At 42.0% G+C, this 20,245-nt stretch overlaps 1 protein-coding gene across 1 annotated transcript in view; it reads left to right on the top strand.

Moving 5' to 3' along the window:
* The window catches only part of SULF2 (sulfatase 2), a 162,887-nt gene extending 142,642 nt beyond the window's left edge, over positions 1-20,245 (top strand). The window contains 11 exon segments of the mRNA XM_056353314.1: positions 43-250; positions 6,583-6,826; positions 8,600-8,696; positions 10,482-10,576; positions 13,116-13,175; positions 13,602-13,771; positions 14,256-14,398; positions 14,580-14,703; positions 16,024-16,054; positions 16,345-16,401; positions 17,456-20,245. Of these exon segments, the coding sequence (XP_056209289.1) occupies positions 43-250; positions 6,583-6,826; positions 8,600-8,696; positions 10,482-10,576; positions 13,116-13,175; positions 13,602-13,771; positions 14,256-14,398; positions 14,580-14,703; positions 16,024-16,054; positions 16,345-16,401; positions 17,456-17,486 (1,260 nt within the window). The 3' untranslated portion in view covers positions 17,487-20,245.

The raw sequence follows: 20,245 nt of genomic DNA, 5'->3' as shown, positions 1-20,245 counted from the left end.
CACAGTTGGGACAGAGTTTTAATGACCAAATTTTTCTTCCAGAAATGGCAGTGTGTGGAAGATGCCAGTGGAAAGCTGAAGCTACACAAATGCAAGGGAATGGCAAACTTGGCAGCTGCAGGCAACAGCAAAGGCACCTCCAATATTTTGCCCAAGTATTACAGCAGGAATAGTGAAGACTGCAATTGTGAAGAGAATGAATACAAGCTGAGCCACGTGGGACGGAGAAAGAAACTCTTCTCCAAGAAAAGTAAGCAAATCCACTGTATCTTCCGTCTCTGCCTCAGAAACTGTTAGGAGTTTGCTCACTAACACGAGTAATTGTCCTGATTTTCACGGGCATTGAGTTTTATCAGCATATTTACTGTGTATCTAACTGTGAAGCAGTGGGCCTCATACTGGACAATCAGATTTGACAATTTCTCTGTAGGCAGAGGAATGTTTTCATCCAAAATAGGTCCTGTATTTATGGCTTTCAAAATGGGGAAACAGAGCACAGAGCCTGAAGTGGCAAGTAGGCATGTCGTTACATAGGCCATGAAACACGAACACCGTTTTACAGCAGATACTCTGGTTTTCAGTAGGTACTGCAAGGCTTGGAGCCATTACTGCAGTGATTTATTTTTAATAAGGATGCGTGTGCTTTGTTACAGAAGCTGCTTGCTTCTGACATCCTCTCCTTGTGCTCAGTCAGCAGAGACAAGGCTGACTTTTAACCAGAGATCACGTCCAAAGGGAATGACTCTCTTTCTAGTTTCCTTGGCACAGATCAGGTGCTTTTTCAGAAAGCCCATTTCACTGGCTCTGTGTTCAACCTTAGTCAGACTAACATCTATATTTGAAGTACATAGTCTAATTATAGATTAAAGAGGCAAATGGCAGCAGAGAATTATTATTCACTTGTAATGTTTCTTTCGTCTCACTCCACAAATACAGAGCCTTAATTATTTAGCAGATTAGTCTTTCTGTATAATGACCTGGCACAAGCTTCAAACAGAGAGTTTAAATTGATTTTCTCCCATTATATTTGCCTTGCAAGCTGATTAGTACCTACTAAGCTAATTTTTAGTTGGGAAAAAAATATTGGTTGCAGGATGAAATCACTCAACTATACTTGCTGCTTAAATATGTGGCACAGCAGATAATCTTTAAATAACACTAGAACTTGCAGTTCAATTAACTTTTTTTTTAAGTTGTAAAGAGGAAAGTTCAATCACGGTGAGTCAAATAATAGTAGATCGAAGGCACTTAAATAAGAAGAGGAAAACAATTTTAGTGAGGGCAACATAATGCTATCTGATAATACTTAACTCTTACTTAAGTACTTTCCGTCGGCACTTCCTAAACATTAACTAATTTGCACAACATCCAGAGGAGGTGGATAAGGGTATAATTACCTTTAGTTTATGTGTGAAGGAGGTTGAGGTAAAAAAGAGTGAAGGTTGCTCCCTCTAGCAGAGGAGTCAGAACAGTGGTTTTTTCCCTGTGTTCTGCTGGGAAGAGATGGAGATTATCCTATGCCTTATCAAACCGTAAGGCATAAACTTCAGCAGCATAAGCTAGGATCTTGACAATCACGTCCCTGTTGCTCACGTCTTGAGTAAAATAATTGGCTCCATAGATGCTTTGGTTTTCCCTCTGCCTGCATCCAGGGTGAGCCATACAGTGGGAGATGTTAACTTGGACCTATTGACATAGACCCTTTGATTTGGTGCTGGCTATTCTTTTACGTGTACTTACCTAATAAATCACACGTTGAATGCAAACGAGCACAAAGTAGTTCAAGTCAAGGTAACACACCGAGATTTTTCTAAACAGCTCACCTAGAAGGCTGGGTTACTGGATTGTGCATAGTAAGAGGGTGGCCTGGTGGGTACCCGCGATACGTATTTGGAGTTTTATGCCCATTTTTGTGAGATTTGGAATGGGTTGCACATTTCTGAGGGCGTCTTTGAGGTCTGCTGCTCAGAATTCGATGAGTGCATGGGATCATACTGCAGCCCTGCTTGAATGCCAGTAAATGCTAGTCATTAGATTGAACAAGAGCTAAATAGAACATAGAAGTTTCAAACTGGACTAGCTGCTCAGCCACATTAATGCTTTAGTTCACAGAAGCAGTGTAGTTTTGAAGGAAACACCCTGATCGCTCCCTTTTGTCGTGCACAATAGAGATGGATTTGCAGAGAGCAATTTTGACGGATTCTAACCTACAGTCATTTGCAGGAAAGTAAATTGGGTGCCCTGCTTCTAGGGTGCATCGGGTGTGTTGCAAACCCTGATGGAGGTACATCTTTCGGAAAATTACTTTCGCTTTTTCATTCATTCATTCATCAAAATAAAAAAATAGTCTTTCTGAAAAATTAAAACCAGTCATGTGTAGTGAGAACATGTGGCCTAAAAGACCAGACTAAATTACTGATAGAGGGGCTGGAGCACCACATGTTTTGATAAAATAATTACTTTCTGATGTAGGCATGGTCTAGACACGTTGTCAGGTGCACCAGCGCGTTTAGCAGGCAACGCTGGTTTCTAAATTGAATAAAGCCACTTGCAAAACAGGGTCGTGTCATGTACGTGCCATTTGGGCCGTGTACAAATACACAATTGCTTGCAAAGCTTTTTACATGTAGAAATACAGAAGCATTAATATTCAGTATATCTGGGCTTGGGTGTCAGGAATGTTTGCATTTCTGCGTCCTCTTTATTTTCTTCAGTATGTTTTTATTTTTATAAGAAAGATGAAACAAATCTTTGCAGTAGGAAGAAAGTTGAAAGCGATAGTGAGCTCTTAAAATCTTTGGCTGTGTTGTGGCCTATTGTGTTTTTCTTGCTGTGAATGTGATCTCCTCCTGGGATGAACAAGTGCATGTGATTAAAGGAGTTATTAAGCTGCGTGTAGAGTAATGATGGGAGGCCACACAGATTTGTAAACAACAAACAGAAGTGTGTACAAAGGGGTTAGTGTACTTTTATTCCAGTTTTCATGTCATTCATTTTTCTTTTGAGGTAGTCTCAATACTGGAGCAAAATGACATTCTTTGTTATTAAAAAAAAATACATCAAAAATCAAAAAAACCCACCCAAATCTGAACATCAGTTACTTCGAACATAATGCATTTGAAGTATAATCTTTAATGGCTGTTGTGAGAAACTGGATGTAAGAAAGTCTTTTGGTTTGGGCTTTTTTCTTCTGTGAAATATCTAAGGACACAGATTCAAAATAAGATTTGTAGAAATCCCTAGGTACATAATGCCCAGGAAAAAATACCTGTAAACCTCTATCCAGATTTCTAGATGTTTGAGATCCTTTTCAGAAATTTTACTTCAAAGTGCCTAATTTTACTTCGGTGTTAGAGAAGAAAATGCTTCTTCTCTACAAAATTCTGGGAAATACATAGACATTACTGGGAAATAGCAAGCAGGAATTCGTGAGGGTAGTGGTGGATGTTTTCCTTCTGGCACATGTAGAAGCAGAATCCTTTCGTATTGGCTTATTCCATCATCATTACGATGCTGGAAAATCCGTTGGATCCAAAATACATACATGGAGTGTCAGCAGGGAAGACCAGGAGTTGTCAGCCTTCTGCAGTATTCCCCCCGAGCTCCGGCTTTGGGGAAAATGCCGTACAGTATTCATGGTTGGTTACAGTCTTCTCGGTTATCGAGAGAGCTATCATTTCCGAATTATCTCGGTGCTAAATCATTAATGTGGTGGCTGCCAAATCAGTAACAAGGCTTGAGTGATGAGGGTGTGAGAAGAGTTAAATCTAAACCTGCAGGCTGGGCGTGTTTGTGTCGGTTGCGAGGGTTATGGCTTAGTAACGCGCCCTTGCCTTGCTTTAGTCAGTGGAATAATAACTTAGGATGCTGCAGTTAGTGCTTTTGCTAGACAATGTTGAAACCTGAGATGCTACCAAAAAAAAAAATAGTTGTAAAATATCGGGTGTGTTTTGAGTCTCTAGACTGGCTGGGGAGACCGGTCGCAGAACAGCGTGCTTGCTGCCAGGCTCCCAGCGGGGACAGGCGTGCTTGTCAGGTGGTCCAAGGAGACACAGCTGGAGGAGCGGGGCACGGGAACGTCGTTAGGTTTCTTAGGCTTAAATTGCTCCAGATTCCATTTCCAGACTCGGTCCCGGGGATGCAGCTTTTTAACAGTGCCATCTGTAAGACAGCTGGCGTCTGCGAGACCAGAGGAAGAGAGGCACCAGCACTCGGAGCTTACTGAAGCCAAACTTTCAGAACTTGAGGAAGGGAGTATAGGTGCTCTGGGCCAAGTATTTAACAGCCCTAGAGCTGCTTTGTTTTGTGGGTTGTGTACACAAGTAAATGAATTGGAGAGTAAAACCTAAACCTGGGGGAAGATCGACTCCTAAGTAATTAGACATTGGTATTTATGCCTGCAGTGCACTTAGCAGGTGGGAGAACGCAACACAGATGGATATTGATCTTATTAAATATTTTACCCATATCCTCTGAAAATAATGGAGTTTGGTACTAATGACAGCGCTGAGTCAGCACTGTGGATAGCACGGCACAAACAAAATCCTTCATGAGCCGTCTCACTCCAGCCCAATTTGTTCGCTGTAAGGCTGGGTTAGTTTGGCTGCAAGGGGGAGTAACTCGCGGCTTCTGGCTCTTCGGGGACGTGTGTAGGCGACTGTTCCCTGCAGCTATCTGCTGAGGTCCAACAGGCAGGATTGGCATATTAGACTTGGAAGGAAGGTAAATTGTTAGTTGGCTGAGCTTAACAGCACGAAATGAGGGAACAATTAAAGAAATGGGAGTTTATACTTTGAATGTAATTGTTAGGGTGTAGCTTTTTGGAACTTCCTCCTACTTCTGAAAAGATGGGAGTTTCCTTCTCATTTAGTCCAACATTTCCTGAATGGGTGCCTGAAATAGGGTTGGTCTTTGGTTGTTTTTTTTTTTCCCCTTCAGCAGTGACTCACCTGGCTTAATATCAGCAATAAACTTTGAACCACAGGTGGAAAATGTGCAAAGCTAGACAATCCAGCTGGTATTCTACTTTCTGTGTGTGGCGTTGACAGGGATATGGTGCTTGGACCAGTTTCAGGTGGGAGGAGATGTTTATGTCTCTTCCCACAGTCCGCAAAATTGCTTTTGAGACCTTGCAATCTATTTGGAATTCATGTAAGGCTTCTGAGAAATCACTTTGCATTAATGCCAAAGCATGCGAATTGACATGAATTTCTGTTGTCAATTTTGTTTGTTCTACCTCCCATTGCTTTTTTTTTTTTTTTTTTTTTTTTTTTTTTTTTTTTTTTTTTTCCCCCTGCTTGTTTTACTGGGGAGATTATCCCATAGAGAAAGTAGACTTTTTCTGTGGAGCTTGGGATTGCAAAAAAGATCAGTCTTCTCATTTGGCACATTGGTTGCCTTTTCCCCTTAGCAGATGGCAGAAGGAAATCCCTTCTTGTGAGCTGTGCTGTGTGTCTCAGCTCTGCGTAAAGGAGAGGTGACCGGAGCAGCCAAGGGACTTGGTTGTTTCCAGTAATGTCTTGGATGACTCCAAGCCTCATACACAGAGCAACGACTCAGGCACCAGGCACAGGGGAGAAGAGAGGCTGTACTTCGGTTCAACTTTTTTTCTTAAGCAATGAGATGATTAGGCTTAGTGTAATGAGTGACTCTCAGCAGGTTTTGGCAGTGAGCGGGAAATATGGTCAGTGGTGGACCCCATCATACAGTAGCAAAGTTTGGATATGGATTTAGACTCAATAACGAGGGTGTATTTGTGCCATTCCAGACCAAACAGAGTAGGAGCTCTGGGGATCTGGGCTGGGACAGGGAACTTTGGAAAGCAGTAATGGTGAAAAGATCAATGAGCTTCTCAATACTGCGCAGTGACAATTCAGAGCAAACGTTCCTTTCACCTTCTGAGGGAGTGCGTAGCGCTGGCAGGTGATGCTTCCTACAGAGACTTACTGATGGGGCTGCACATCAGGAAAGTAATTTTGCAAAGAATAGAATTAGATGTGGCTAAAAGTAACGATTCAGGTATTCATCCCTCCTGAAAAAATCAAGCAGCCTACCTTGAAGAATGAGCATCGAAGAGAGAAAAAGCTCAGGCTGAACACTGGGAATACCTGGGACGGCTTCAGGGAAGTGTTGCAGGAATCCGAGCAGTAGAGCATCGTCGGGTGGGTAACAGAAACCCCTGGAGAGCTGGTCTCTGAGGGTGACCCCAGGTCTCGCTGTGGGAACTGTCGTGGTTGGTTTTAAAGGTCTCGCTGCCATCTAGTGACTCTGGCGGGGAAGAGCAGAGTCTCTTCGGATGAGCTGTTTGCTCTCGAGGTGATGCTGGACATTTTCTTTCCCTTTTGCCACCGTTGCGCATCTGCGTTGTCTGCCCTCTCCCTCGTGCCCGAAGGTGTCCATCCGGCCCCGTCAAAAGGTAACGAAGCAGCAGCTCATACGAGAGCTGCAACAAGCATCATTTGTCATCCAGCTAATTCTAAACGTCACGGTATGGGCTGGGGTTTTTCCTTCCACGAACCACAAAGAGGGCCAAACTGTAACGTGCCATTTCTCTCCCTCTTACTCCTTCGCGGGTCTGTGCAGAGTACAAACCAAGCTATGTTCGGAATCGCTCTGTCCGTTCCGTATCTGTTGAGCTGGATGGAGCTGTTTATAACTCAGGTTTGGAGGATGGATACCAACCTGTCTTACCGAGAAACATCACCAAACGTCACAAGACGCAGAGGGCGCTTCTTCGCGAGGAGGAAGATAAAGACGTGGGGGAATACAGTGGCACCGGTGGCATTGCAGAGTACACAGCCCCTAACCTAATAAAAGTGACTCACAGGTGGGTGTACATGGTATATTTCTAAAAACTTTTGCTGCTTGAGTGGCTGCTTTACATAAAGGCATGTGTTAACTTGTGATGAGCGTATTATGTCACTTTTGGATACCCAGTGTAGCTTCACTAAAACTCTTACTCTCATCTGCACGGCAGCTTTTGGTTTTGGTTTAGTTTCATCACGTACAGAGGGGCATGAAGCCGCTGAAGAATTACAGCGGTGCTTTTGTCTTCTGCACTTTGGAGACACTGATCACTGCTCGGTGTGTGTTTCCACTGAGCTGTGCGTGCAGCTGTGTGGAAGCAGGAAAGGCTCTGCCATGGAAGTGTCGCTGCGCGGTGGGTAACCCGGCCTGTCTGAAGGAATATGTCCCACTTTCGGGTTGCTTTGTCTTTCAAACACCAAATCAGCCCTAAGGGAGAAAGCAGCCTCTCAGAGCTTCCTGTGGTCAGTGCTAGGAAAAGAAAATCTCTATTATGAATGAAGTTGGATGGATCAGGAGCACTGGGAAGTGGAACATATGGAGAGAGAGGCGAGGGAATTGTCTGGGAACTCTTAAGAGCTAAAAATCTTTTCCTCAGCGTGCAAGTCTAGGGACTGATGATGTATCTTCAACTGTACTTAATTAGTTTAGCCACCATTTCCGCTTGTGAATTATCAGGAAATCCACCAATCGTTATTGATTATGTGCATGAAATTGTTTAATGACTAGTTCATGTAAACATGCACGAGGCAGTTGGCTGCTGTTGAAATCTGTGGTTCCCGTTTGACTTGTGTTTAACAGGGTCAGAGTCTGGATGCTGCAAGGAGACACGGCTAGGCTGACATCAGAGAACTGTGCCCTCTTACCCTGGCTCACGTGAATTTCAGGACCAATCAATCACTATTTGTGCTTTTCTTCTGGAACAAGTTAAATTGACTTTTGCTGCCTTACTGGGTGCATCCCAAATCCACACAAGGAATTGTCAGGGAGGTTGTGTGTAATTCATGAGTCATCCCCAGGAACACTTGCAGAAAAGGCGGCAGTGAGGTAGTTTAAACAAAATGAAGGAGTATTGAAAATACTTTGCTTTAATTTAAACGAGCGTTCTCAAATGGCTACGTGGTATTTGTTGGCCCCTAATAAACTTATTTTTTTTCTGTGTGTGTGTTTTTGAAAGAATTTAAACCTGGATCACATTAGAAGTTACTGAAACATACAGACTTGAAATTGTCAGAGGGTATTTTGCCTTTGAAGTCAGGGAGGCATCTTTGAAAAATTTTATCCTTTTTGTAGAAAATGGCAAAATCTCTTTGGGTTTTTTATTTTCATTTTCTTTATGGTGTAGTAATAGATATTATAAAGATGTACTTTATCCTTGCCGCTACCCCTGTATCACTTAATCACGCATTGGGAAATTGCTTCTGAGTAATGCTTTCAGTGCTTGCCTAGTTAGTAGAGATTATTTATGCAGACAGCCTAACGAAGAAGCAAGGACTCTGTGCAGCACGATTTACGTACAGAAATTAAGCAGTCAACAGGTTCTGCTTGGTAGGAATATTGTCCTTGAATTTTTCTACTTCTGAAAAATTTCCATGGCAACTCAAACCCAAACTTCTTTCCTGGCTCACAGCACACTCTTACACTCTTGAATGAACATTGGTGTTTTGAATTCTGCATGTCATTTCCAATCTGGCTTCTCATCGCTCCTGGAGCTGCGTTATTAAAACCAGCTGTTCGCATTGCTCTCTGTGTGTGTATCCACTATAATAAACGTTGTTTGCTTTTCTGTGCCAAGGTGCTATATCCTGGAGAATGATACTGTTCAGTGCGACACAGATCTGTACAAGTCACTGCAAGCTTGGAAGGACCATAAACTTCATATTGACCACGAGGTCAGTGGTGTTATCACAAGTCATGCATTTTCAGTGCGTGTTTTTAGCATGGTTCTGTGGGCTGATAGGATCATGCTGACTGTGTGTGTCTGGGTGTCTCTGCCCCCCCCCGCCCCCCCCCCCCCCCCCCCGAACCTTTTGAACTTGCTGGCTGATTTCAGAATAGGTATTTCAGAGCTAATGAAGTTATTTCAAGTTTGTCAAGACAAGATGCTGAGTGGAGGGGAGAACTGCAACTGAAGGGATAGCTGCAAAATGTCATAAGCCTTATGAGATAAATGAGAGACTTATAAGTGGCCCCATCCTGGGAAAAATTTCATTTGGATCTTTTTCACATCCTGTCAGCCCTGTTCCCCAGTGTAGTTCTTGAAAAGAGCCTTCGACTGTCAAATATAAGCCCAAGGAAAAGTGAGCTTCATTAGTTTCGGTGCTTCTAGAATTATATTTTTTTTTTGCTTGCTTATGTTTTTCTTAACCCTTGCAATTTGGAGTTGAATTGTTTTTTCTTAGGCTTGTGTGTATGAAGAACCTGGAGATAATTTGCCCTATGAAATTTGTCTGTAAAAAATTCATCCAACATTTTTGTCACTGATACTGAAGAATATAAGCTCAAACCCTTCACACACGTTGTGTATGAAAGAGGCGGTCTTTTAAGGACCAGATAATGGTGGAGCAAATGCCAAAGAGAAGCATAAAGAAAGGACCTCCTGTAAGCTCTTAGCAAATTACACGAATTCACAGCAAAGTCCTACGTAAGAACTTGTTGGCCTCCGTTTATGGTGCAGATTGACATATAGAAAGGCAGATAGATACTGAAAAACTTACCAGCTCTGCTAGGATTAAAAAAGAGCCATTTCAACATCACCATACTCTTTTCGTTTTTTCTTCAGAAAATGTAGGCTATGTGGAGTGCCAAGGAAAATGAGAGCTCGCTTCTGTCCTGGTGTGTTCCTGATGTAGGATCACAGGGCTGGATTCTTCATGGATTTTTCTTGAACCCTCTGTCCTGTCTGTGCCTCAGCAGCCATGTGCTTCCACTAGACTTACGGTCACTGATGTCTAGTGGTAGTTTTGTAGTGACTTTGTTGTTCACGCGGGATTACTTTGGGTTTTTCTGCTGGGTAAAGAACCGAGGTAGAAGCCTGTAATACCCATCTGAGTGGAAAACAGCCACACTGTGTGTGAGCTGAACTGAACAAAGGCAGGAGTTTCACTTACTGGGGGGGGGGGGGGGGAAAAGGGGGCAGCTAAAAATAAACCATGTGGGTGGCACAATTAACTACTAATCCATATCCCGTGTGGCCAGGCGTTGCTGAAGACCGCCACGCAAGAGGCTGGAGCCTTGCTGCTTTGCTTTTCAAGAAGCTCTGACGAGGGGGCTTTGGAGCGCTCCCTCCCCATCCCCTTCTCAGGTTCCTCCCAGGCTGAAATTTAAGGGCTTCCTTTTCCTTTGAGTAACCTTTCTCCCCTCGCACGTGTGCTGTAGAGCACAAGAGGAGAAATCACAGTGGAATCGGGAGCGTTATCTACCTGAGGCTGCGTGCTCCCCGCGGCCCCCAGGGCCACGTTCCGCTTCCACATTCAGCGCTCAAAGCCAGCCAGCTGTACCAGCCAGGATTCCTTTTGGGAAGGCAGATAAGCCAAAAAAGCTTGTTAGTGGGGAGAGTCGTGGAAGGTGGTGAAGAGGAAGCATTTGTTGGCAAGAGAACGTGTTTGCGGAGGTTAGAATAAAACTTAAATCATGCTATATATATTTTTTTTTAATCTGTATCTTTACTTTTTTAGATTGAAACTTTGCAAAACAAAATAAAAAACCTGAGAGAGGTGAGAGGTCATCTGAAGAAGAAGCGACCTGAAGAGTGTGATTGCAACAAGATAAGGTACTTGTGTACTTCAGAGCAATTATTGGTAGCGTTGCAACTGTGGCTGGTGTATGTCTCCACAGGAGAGATCAGAACCTCTTTTGTTCAGTGGTTGCCTACTTACGTACCCTTGTGTGGTGCTTTCGGGGGAGCTGATGAGCAGAAGTACAAGGAGGCAGGAGTTTAATTGCCTTAGCGTCAAGTGGTGGTGATGTAACAGGGCACGTAACATGGCTTATAAACCTGTTAGTTATGCTCTTGTACCAAAGATGCTGCTATTAGATACCAGAGATTAATATTGTAAGCTGCAGGGGTTTTTCCTGAACGCTTGCTTTCCACAAGGGCAAATTGTCAGTATGGTACAGTGTTACACAAATGTGTTTTAAAAATAATAGTGTGTAAAGTATATACATATATAGAGAAAAATAGATTAAATATTAATCTAAATCTAAAAAAATTAATCTAAAAAAATAATTGGGTGGGGAGATGAAGGAATCTCTTCCTATTCAGTTTTTTCAAGGCTGGATATATTCTCTCCTAGGATGCAATCAATCACTGCAATCCTTAGCAGCTATGGCAGGTGGGGAGGAATAACTCTATTTTTGAAACCATCACCAGATAATTTTCTTCGCCGGTGCAGATGATTTGTGAATTATGTGCAACGGGCACTAAAAACTGGGATTATGCATTAAGGTCTCTGCATAGCTGGTTCTCAGCTAAATATTTACAAAACGGCTGTAGGATCAGCCCACCTGTTGCATGGGAAGAAGGTTCAAGCACACCTGAGACCTTCTGGGCAGCAAGAAAGCTCTTGCTCTACCAATAAGCACAGCAGAAAATATTTCAAAATCAAATGTTAACTCAAATAGAATTTTCCCCTGAGAAAGCTGTTCAGAAAGAAACCAGGAGCAACTTCTCCTGACCATAGTGGTCACAGAGCAATCTCTGAGGCTGCTGTGAGCCAGATGTCACCAGGAGTACAGCAGCCACAGTACCACAAAAAAAGCGGTGAATGTACTCAAAAGCACAAGGCAGCCGTGCTGTTACCTGTGGCTAAAGCAGCTTCAACTCAGTAGCCTCTGTGAGAGGGCGTGGATGATACCGCTCTGTCTCACTGCTGTAACGGAATGAAGTTTTGAGTGTTAGACTTTAATCCTTGGAGGAAGGTACATAGTTGTTGTGCCCCATGTGGATTCTGCAGCGTAGCTTCAGCAACAGATCACAAAAACACGGAGACCGTCCGTTTCTTGGGTTACGCCAACCCATACGTGTGGAACCCGGAGCAGAAAGTGTTTCAGATGAAATCAGTATAATTCTAAATGGCAAATCCCCCAAAAGTTTGTATTGTTCTAATCCACTGCTTTCAAAACTGATGTTACCAACTGAGTTTATTTAATATAAAATGTAAAGATGAAGTTATCTTTATAGTTAAATGTTTTACAGTAAATATAAAGAATCTTGCGTTTCTCAGGCCTAACAGAGGAAGCATGTTTGTGTGTAGCATTATTAAGATGAATAATCCCACTGAAATCAATGAAATTAATCATCTCAGTTCTGTATGTTTAAGTGTTTGCAGAATTGCATTGAACTGGGATTTAGCATTTAGGATTAGTTAATGAAATACACAGTGTCTGCGCAAGATAAAAAAGTGGAGTGATGATAGTTCTTTAATAATCTTATTCTGTTAATTTGCTATAAGGATTAGATTTATTAAAGCTCCCAGTAGCATTAATAATTTAAAAGATCTGTTTTGGTTTGAAGGGAACTTTAGTCTGACAACTAACGAATTTTCATGTACTGTTTAGAAAATAACATTTATTAAGCTTAGTTTGTCCTCGCTGATTTGTGTGGATACTAACTCCATCCGTCAGAAACTACTGCCATTGACTAAGGCTGTTTTGTCTTTTTTTAACTTTGCAAACTGCACAGAAAGGAATTTGCTGCAAAATCTTTTAAGAGTTTCTGGAGACAGAGCCAAAACAGTAGAGACACCCAGCTAGAATCTGTACGTCTGCTTACGCCCCCCGTACCGCAGCACGTATTGGCCGCCGCTAGCGCTGGGACAGTTCCGTGCAGCTTGGTAAAGCTTTGCTGGAACTTCTAGGTGGTAACAACGGAGAGCAAAACCCTACCCTGTGATGTACAACTGGTATTGAAATGCTTTCATTCAGAAGGAATGACAGGAAGGTGGTATGGGCTTGTCATCTGAACGGATCGGTGAACATTCATTTGAAGAAGTGTTGTCATTGAATTACAGATCTGTTGAGAACCAGGGGAAAACTAAATTTGAAAATTGTAGCTGGAATAACGTGTGGATGCATATTGCAGTACAGTGTTGGAGCACCAGATGTCACTGCGCGAGTGTGCCAAGGAGAGCGGCCGCACGGCGATACTGACCCAGCCGGGCTGGGCTGCTTTGTATTCATCACTGCATGAATCAATTGAAGGGAGAAGTGACACTGGATTAAATCTGCTTCAGATCCAGTGTGGTAGTGCGGTATGAACCGGAGCAACTGGCTTTCTGTTGTTCATCAACAATGCTGTTTTTCTTTTCCAGTTACCATTCAAAACACAAAAGCAAACTGCGGCACAAGGGATCTGGTCTTCATCCTTTCAAGTAAGTGAAGGGCTGTTCCTTTGGAAGAGGAAATGCAAAGACAGGAACACTGGGTCCACGCACACCAGTTACAGACTAAGCAAAATAGTAGTATTTCATTTATCCTGGATTAAAAATGATGAACACCCGGACATTTACCCGGAATGTAAAATGCTTGTACATTCTGTGATAAGGTTCCTGGTTTGGGAATGTCACATCACAGACTTCAGGCAAGTCCGTAAGCCCCTTTGGCTTCCCCGCCCCCCCCCCCCCCAGTGCCATTGAATTGCAGAGTCATATCCAGAGCCATTTGGAAGCTATTTAATTAAAAAATACCGGTTCTTTCTTTCCCTCAAAGCAGCTTATTTTATTAGCTGCTTCATTTGTTTTTTTAGGTGTGTTCAAGTATAATAGAGTCTGCATGATCCTAATGTTTCATGTGTGCAGGAAAGCCCTACAGGAGAAAGACAGGCTGTGGCTGCTTCGAGAGCAACGACGGAAGAAGAAACTGCGCAAACTGCTTAAGAGAATAAAAAATAATGACACGTGCAGCATGCCTGGTCTGACCTGCTTCACCCACGACAACCAACACTGGCAAACAGCTCCCCTGTGGACACGTAAGGAGACTTTGAACTAAGTTAATAGGTCGGCAGGCACTAGCTAAGCCGGGCTAGGATGCTGGGCTACTAGAAGTTAGCGGTGTCGTTAGCTAGGTAGCCACAGCCACACAGTTTTCCTCATACTAAATAATATCTGTTTCAGTGTAGGCGTTATCCTTGCACAAAAGGCAAGGGAGTTAAAACTGAACATCTACAGCTGCTGTGTCGGGTACAGTTATGTGTAGTGTCTCACCATCTGGAATGTTTCCCAACCAGAGAAGACAGGGAGAGCAATTAGCCAAGATGTTGCTTGAATTAGCCATGTCGTGTGGGTTAGGTGTGCGCAGAAGAAGCAGCTGGTGCTGGGAAGGCTTTCTCTGCTTTAGGGCTCAGCAGTGAGAGGAACTGTCTATGAATAAAGTAATAACATAAAGGGAAAGTAATAAACAGTGCTAAAGGCAGCGACGTGTAGCTTATGTCTGTGTAACGCCTCCCTTTGCAGTGGGGCCTTTCTGTGCCTGCACCAGCGCCAACAACAACACATACTGGTGCTTGAGGACAATCAACGAGACCCACAACTTCCTGTTTTGTGAATTCGCTACTGGATTTTTGGAGTATTTCGATCTCAATACAGATCCCTATCAGGTACCTGATCATAGAACAGCTCTGTACATACATCGTTGTTCCCTCTTGATGATATATTGAAACAGCGCAGTATTGGTGCAGGACGTAGATAAGGCCTACGTCATTTACCATAGTGTGATTTGGCTTCTTTCTTGTTACAATTATTATGAAAGTTACCAAAAAGAACCCCTGTTTATTGCAGCTGATCAACGCAGTGAATACGCTAGATAGAGATGTTCTCAATCAACTGCACGTCCAGCTCATGGAACTGAGAAGCTGCAAAGGGTATAAACAATGCAATCCAAGGACCAGGAACATGGATCTGGGTAAGTGCCTCTCCCGTTCCACTCACAAACTCCCCAAGGGAAACAGGGCTCTTCATCATTATGAAACCTGAATCAGTCAAAAGGATTTTGTTATTTATTTATACTAGTGATGTCCCGCTTATGGCTGCACACTCAAATTTTTGTGTTTGTTCGGTTCCTGTTATGTAATGTTTCTTAAATGAAGGCACTGTAATGCAGCGATGAGCATTGCTGAGATGCAGGGGAAGGAGATAAAGGAACAAAACTGGTGGAAGAGGGAAATACCCTCCCAACCACTACCAGTTCAAGGCGGAAGGGGCTTCTGGGGTTCGTCTACTCCAAACTCCTGCTCAACACAGGGTCATCTGCGAGGTCAGACCAGGTTACTCAGGGCTTCATCAGTCCCATCTTGAAAACCTCCAAGGATGGAGACTGCACAACCTCTCTGGGCAACCGGTTTGGCAGCTGAGTTTCAGCATTCCAGCTGACGGCACAATTTTAAAAAATACTTCTTTAGAGGCCGTGCAGCCTTGTGGTAAGCTGGCTTAAAAATAACTTAAGCACTAGCCTCCTTTTTGAAGTTAAAGCTGATCAGCTTTCCCTTGGTAGTGCCAGGTAATTGTGAAATAACAGCACATCTAAGAAGGGTTGCAACATGCTACCAAGAGATGTTATCTTGTAACTATGGATTGAAATTCCAAAAAGCAGATGGTTCTCTACTCTTGTTCTAGGTTAGTTTCATCATTTCCTATCCCTTACATTTTCTCTGGGTGTACTCAATAGATCTGCTTTTTTATACTGCTTGGGTTTGGGTTGGTTTTTTTTCAATAGTTAGTGACAACAGCAAACCAAAAGGTACACTTGCATTTCTTCTTTTTAAACTGCATTTCTTATACCCCTTAATATAATTGAAATAAGAAATGCTATTTTTCAAAAGCGCATGTAGATAGCCTTTAGAGCTTGAAGACCCCCATCCCCAAAATACCGTTATCTACCCAAGTCCACAATATTATATTGGGTCTTATTTAGTACATGCACCACACTGTGCATGTACATTCTGCACATTCTGAAATCAACAGGTTTTGGCATTTAAATACACCACCGAAGGACATTTGCAACCTTTCTGTAATGATATCTGTCCCAATTTATGACCTATTTTACCTAGAGTTAGGGATTAAATATGAAAATAACAGCTCCAGTTCACATGTATGGAAATATTTATCATGGCAATACACGTTAATCTGTTAATATTCTTAGGTCTTTTTTAAAATTGCGCCTTACCTGACACGTTATTCTGTTGCAAGCAGTGGTTAGTAACCTTGTTAATTTTTCTTCATCTAGGACTTAAAGATGGAAGCTACGAGCAGTACAGGTACATTTCAAAAAAAAAGCTGTTAAATTACTATTCTGAAGTAATGCTGAATGTCAGTGTGGGGTTGGGAAGCACATGGACAGGCACTGCCTGGAACGGCCCTTGCAAGACCTTTCCACCCCAGTTACTTTGAAACACTGGAGCTATTTCTATGTTACTTACAGCAGGTTCTCAACTTTGTAGTCAAAATTCAGGCTAAAGTCTTCTCCTTCCTCATCTTTCAGACTGTAGTGCTGGTGGTTTTCTTGGTGATGGTTAACTTTTTTCTCCTTTTGCTGCTTGAAAATTAGGCAGTTTCAGCGCCGAAAATGGCCAGATGTGAAGAGACCATCATCTGCCAAGTCACTGTGAGTTGGGAGCAGTTCACAAAAAGCATTCGTTTTTACTTACCTTTCTTCCCTTCACTTCTCTTTCTGCATGCAGCACTTCTTAACATCATCATTACTGTCATGGCACGTCCTCTAAATTATGCAAGAAATGTGATACTGCCATCGTTGCAGGCAACTACCGCTGTACATAACCTCTTGGCATCTGTTTTCTGGGAATTTAGGAATATTAAGGTCAAGGCAATTTTGAATGAGCAAAGGTGGATGCTCAGCTGAAGAAACCAGTTATGGTTAACTGTCATTAAAAATTAGAGGCCGTTATATCAGTTTTGTCTAAATTTAAACTTGTAGCAGCTACCTGGTGGTCTTTGTCATCATCCAGAAAGAACAAAACTGACGGTAGTTTCTCAGAGTAGAGAGAGTATCAGGTATTTATCTAACCACAGCCTCACGTGCTGTGAGCAAAAAAAAGCAAGTTAGAAGAGAAAGCAGACTACAAAACAGATCTGTACATCGCGTTTCATTCTGACATTATATTAAAATCTTGATTGCTTTTTGGTTACTTAACTGCCCGTTAGAACTTGCAGATGATACTCAGTTCTCAACTTGCCAGAGCCCCAAGGTGAGACAACAGATTTAAAGACATGGCGAAGTTCCCTTTGCCGTGCCAGTTACTGTCACTCAGTCTCCCCTTGAAAAGAAAGTTGAGACTCCTGCTCGTTAAAAATCATAAGGTGTCTCAAATGGTGAAAAAATACGTACAAGTACCAGCATTCTCAATTCACCCACGAGGATTTGCTCATTTAACGGTATTACTTTTATTTCTAGTTGAAGAGATCCAAGACTGGCTTTAGAACCAAAGCGAAGCTAGAATTAATGAGATACAAATTTCTGTACAGGTTGACGTTTCAAACATACTTGGATTGTTTCTGTGATATACCTGCTGGATTTTTATAGGTGGTCCACAGTGTCTCCATTGGTTTTTTTCCTGCATGGAACCATGAAAAATATCTTTCTTTCTAACTACTTCCTACTAGAACATTACACGCTAAATTGTATTTGTTTTATTTTAAAGAGGACAACTGTGGGAAGGATGGGAGGGCTAACCTCCCCCAGCCGCTGCACCTCCATGAGGATACAAACTGGCCAGAACTTGAATCCATGTACAGACTCAATGAAAATGTGTTTGACTTCAGAAAGAATCGCAACATTAGCCTGGAGGAGTGGATAAACTTTGAGGCTGAAATAGATAGAATGTTTGCACTGGGGAGTGAATTAAATAGTTGCAGTGACACGATGGGAAACGCTGCCAGAACTAGGTGTCTCTGAAATCCACTATTGCACCTGCTTTTTGCTTCGGATTATACCTCACCGGCTTCACAAGGCATCTGACATCAAGATGACACCGCTAACACTGATCCGGGAATTGACAGAATTGGAAATACAGCCGCAGCCCGAAGAGGATTGCCATCCCAGCGGGCAAAGTGTACACAACGACAGCGCAAGTAAAACACAGTAAAAACATTTTTTCAGTTGTCATGAGAAAAACTTCAAAGCCAAGTATAACTCTGAAGCAAGATTTAGAAAACATGGACGCTTTTGCTTCTAACGGGGGTAAAGGTAATGGTGGAAGAGAACTCTTAAGAGATTCAGGAATTGAAGTGAGCAGCATTGAATATTCTCAACAACGTGGTATTTCTCAAATTTCCTCTAAGGATATGTTTTAGTTCCATGCCTACTTGTCCATCCTAGTGAGACCTCTAGGAAAATTAGGGAAAATCTTGACTAACAGGACGCCAGATTTTTGGAGGGGTTGTGTAAATATTGATCAATATACTGTTTGAAAATAAATTCCTTCAGGTTGTGAAGACTTTTGTTAATAAAAAGAGTGGAATGCCCACACACCATTTCTCAAAATGTTACTTAATGTTGCATAGTACATTTCAGAATTTATCCATTTTTAAAAGTACTGAAAATTTTCAGTAAATTTACATCTTAAATTTTAATGAAATCAGATTTGTATGAAGTTTTTTTTATGTGGTAATATTATATTGCCTGTTCAAAACCAAAACAGTTCCTTTGAGAAAGCAGCATTTGCTTAGTAGTGTAACTTTTACATTTATTTTTAAAAAAGGCAGCTCCAAGAAGTTCAATACTTGTAGCCAATAAAGAATAATCTAGGTGTAGTTTAGTCTACAAAAGAAGTAGATGATCTGAATGACAGTTACTGTTTAAAGGCTTTTAAAGGGAAGAAACCATCATTTTACTAAGGAAGCACAGTGTACAGAGTCTATTTGAGTATTTTCATAAAGACCTTATTAAATACATTGTAGTACAGGCACTACCAGCGATACTTGTATTTATGAATTTTTTCATGTTAATCTGCTACCTGGTTTAGAGGCACATGCAGGAGGGAGCTCGTGACAGACTCGACCAACTGTGGCCTTCACTCTTAAGAGGTACCTTTTTTTCCAAAACACAAACTTAATTTGCACTCTAGAAACACAGCCTAAAAATAAATCACGGAAATTATTTTGATACCTTCCCTTGCAGATTAGGAAATTCAAGTGGAATTATTTCACAAGGGATATAGAGCTCTAGTACCAAACCCCCATACTCCAAAAAATACACTTAGATTTAGGAACCAAGAAAAAAAAAATGCTGAGGAAGTGGCAGTGGGGTCTTGCACTGTACATGCTATACAGTAAAACTAGGCTTGAGCGTGGATTTGTATCACATGTAAATCAAATACGCTTCCCAAAATTTTTTTGAAAGGTTGTTTTTTTTTTTTAATTATGGAAGTAATGTACAATTGCCTGTCTTAATCTAGCCATATTTGTTTATAACCTGTTACAGATTCCATGGATTATCAGAAAGATCTGCTAGATGATAAGATCCCGGATCAATACAAATAAGTTAAAAATACTGAATTTAAACTCACCAACAGAAACAATAGCGTTGCTGCTTTCCAGAGCAGTGTTAGCTGTCTGCCATGCCCAGCAGGGATGCAGAAGGAATACTAGGTTAGATTAAAAAACATTTGCACTTACCCTTTTTTTTTTTTTTTCATGTTGAGCCTATAGTCTTTGACAAGATGAGCGCGTGACTCAGTGTTCGTGCTCCCCTCACACCCTGGGCAGACAGCCGGGAAGTTCCCTTGTCCCTGTGCGCAAAATCTTGAGCCGTGGGACTCGCAGGTGACACAAGAAGCAGCTGTCACTTTACGAAAGGTGGGTTGTCGCCAAGGCGTGGGGAAAGCTGCACCTCTTCGCCTTTCAGCGCTGCTGAAGACTACTATGGAAGTTGCAAAAGACATAAATTCCACTCAGCGTCAATGCATCTGTAGTTGCTAAATGGGTCTCTTGGGTGGAAGGGCTGAGGCTGTTACTCCCTTAGCTTTTACGGCCAACTAGGAAAAGAATTAAATTATTCACTATACGGAGCTTTCCTCAGCAATAGCACCAGAGTTTCTCTGACCTTCCCAGGATACAGTTATCGGCCTTAACATACTAGACAGCTAATACACCGTGTCACCAAGTTCAGATTTTAAATAGAAACCTTTATTTACATTATTATTAACATCCAAACACAAAAATCAGAAGAGCAGTAATACCTTACAACCAACTCTTTTATAAATCAGTCCCCATGATTTTTCTGTTTTGCAAAATAAAGATACAGATTTTTCAAGCAATACTTATAATGTAAACTAAACTTAAATGCAATTCTCAATACTGTATGCCTTCTCCTGAGAATTTTTTAAAATATTGCTATCAGAATTACATGGTTTCATACTTGCTGTATCATTGTGTCATCTGGTAGTCTGCACATAAATTCTAAAATAAAATGTGTGCTAATTGGTACAACA

Source organism: Falco biarmicus, chromosome 10 (assembly GCF_023638135.1).
Source record: "Falco biarmicus isolate bFalBia1 chromosome 10, bFalBia1.pri, whole genome shotgun sequence".
Taxonomy (NCBI): Eukaryota; Metazoa; Chordata; class Aves; order Falconiformes; family Falconidae; genus Falco; species Falco biarmicus.
Note: the sequence above shows the minus strand (reverse complement) of the source record. Positions and strands in the feature narration are given on the sequence as shown.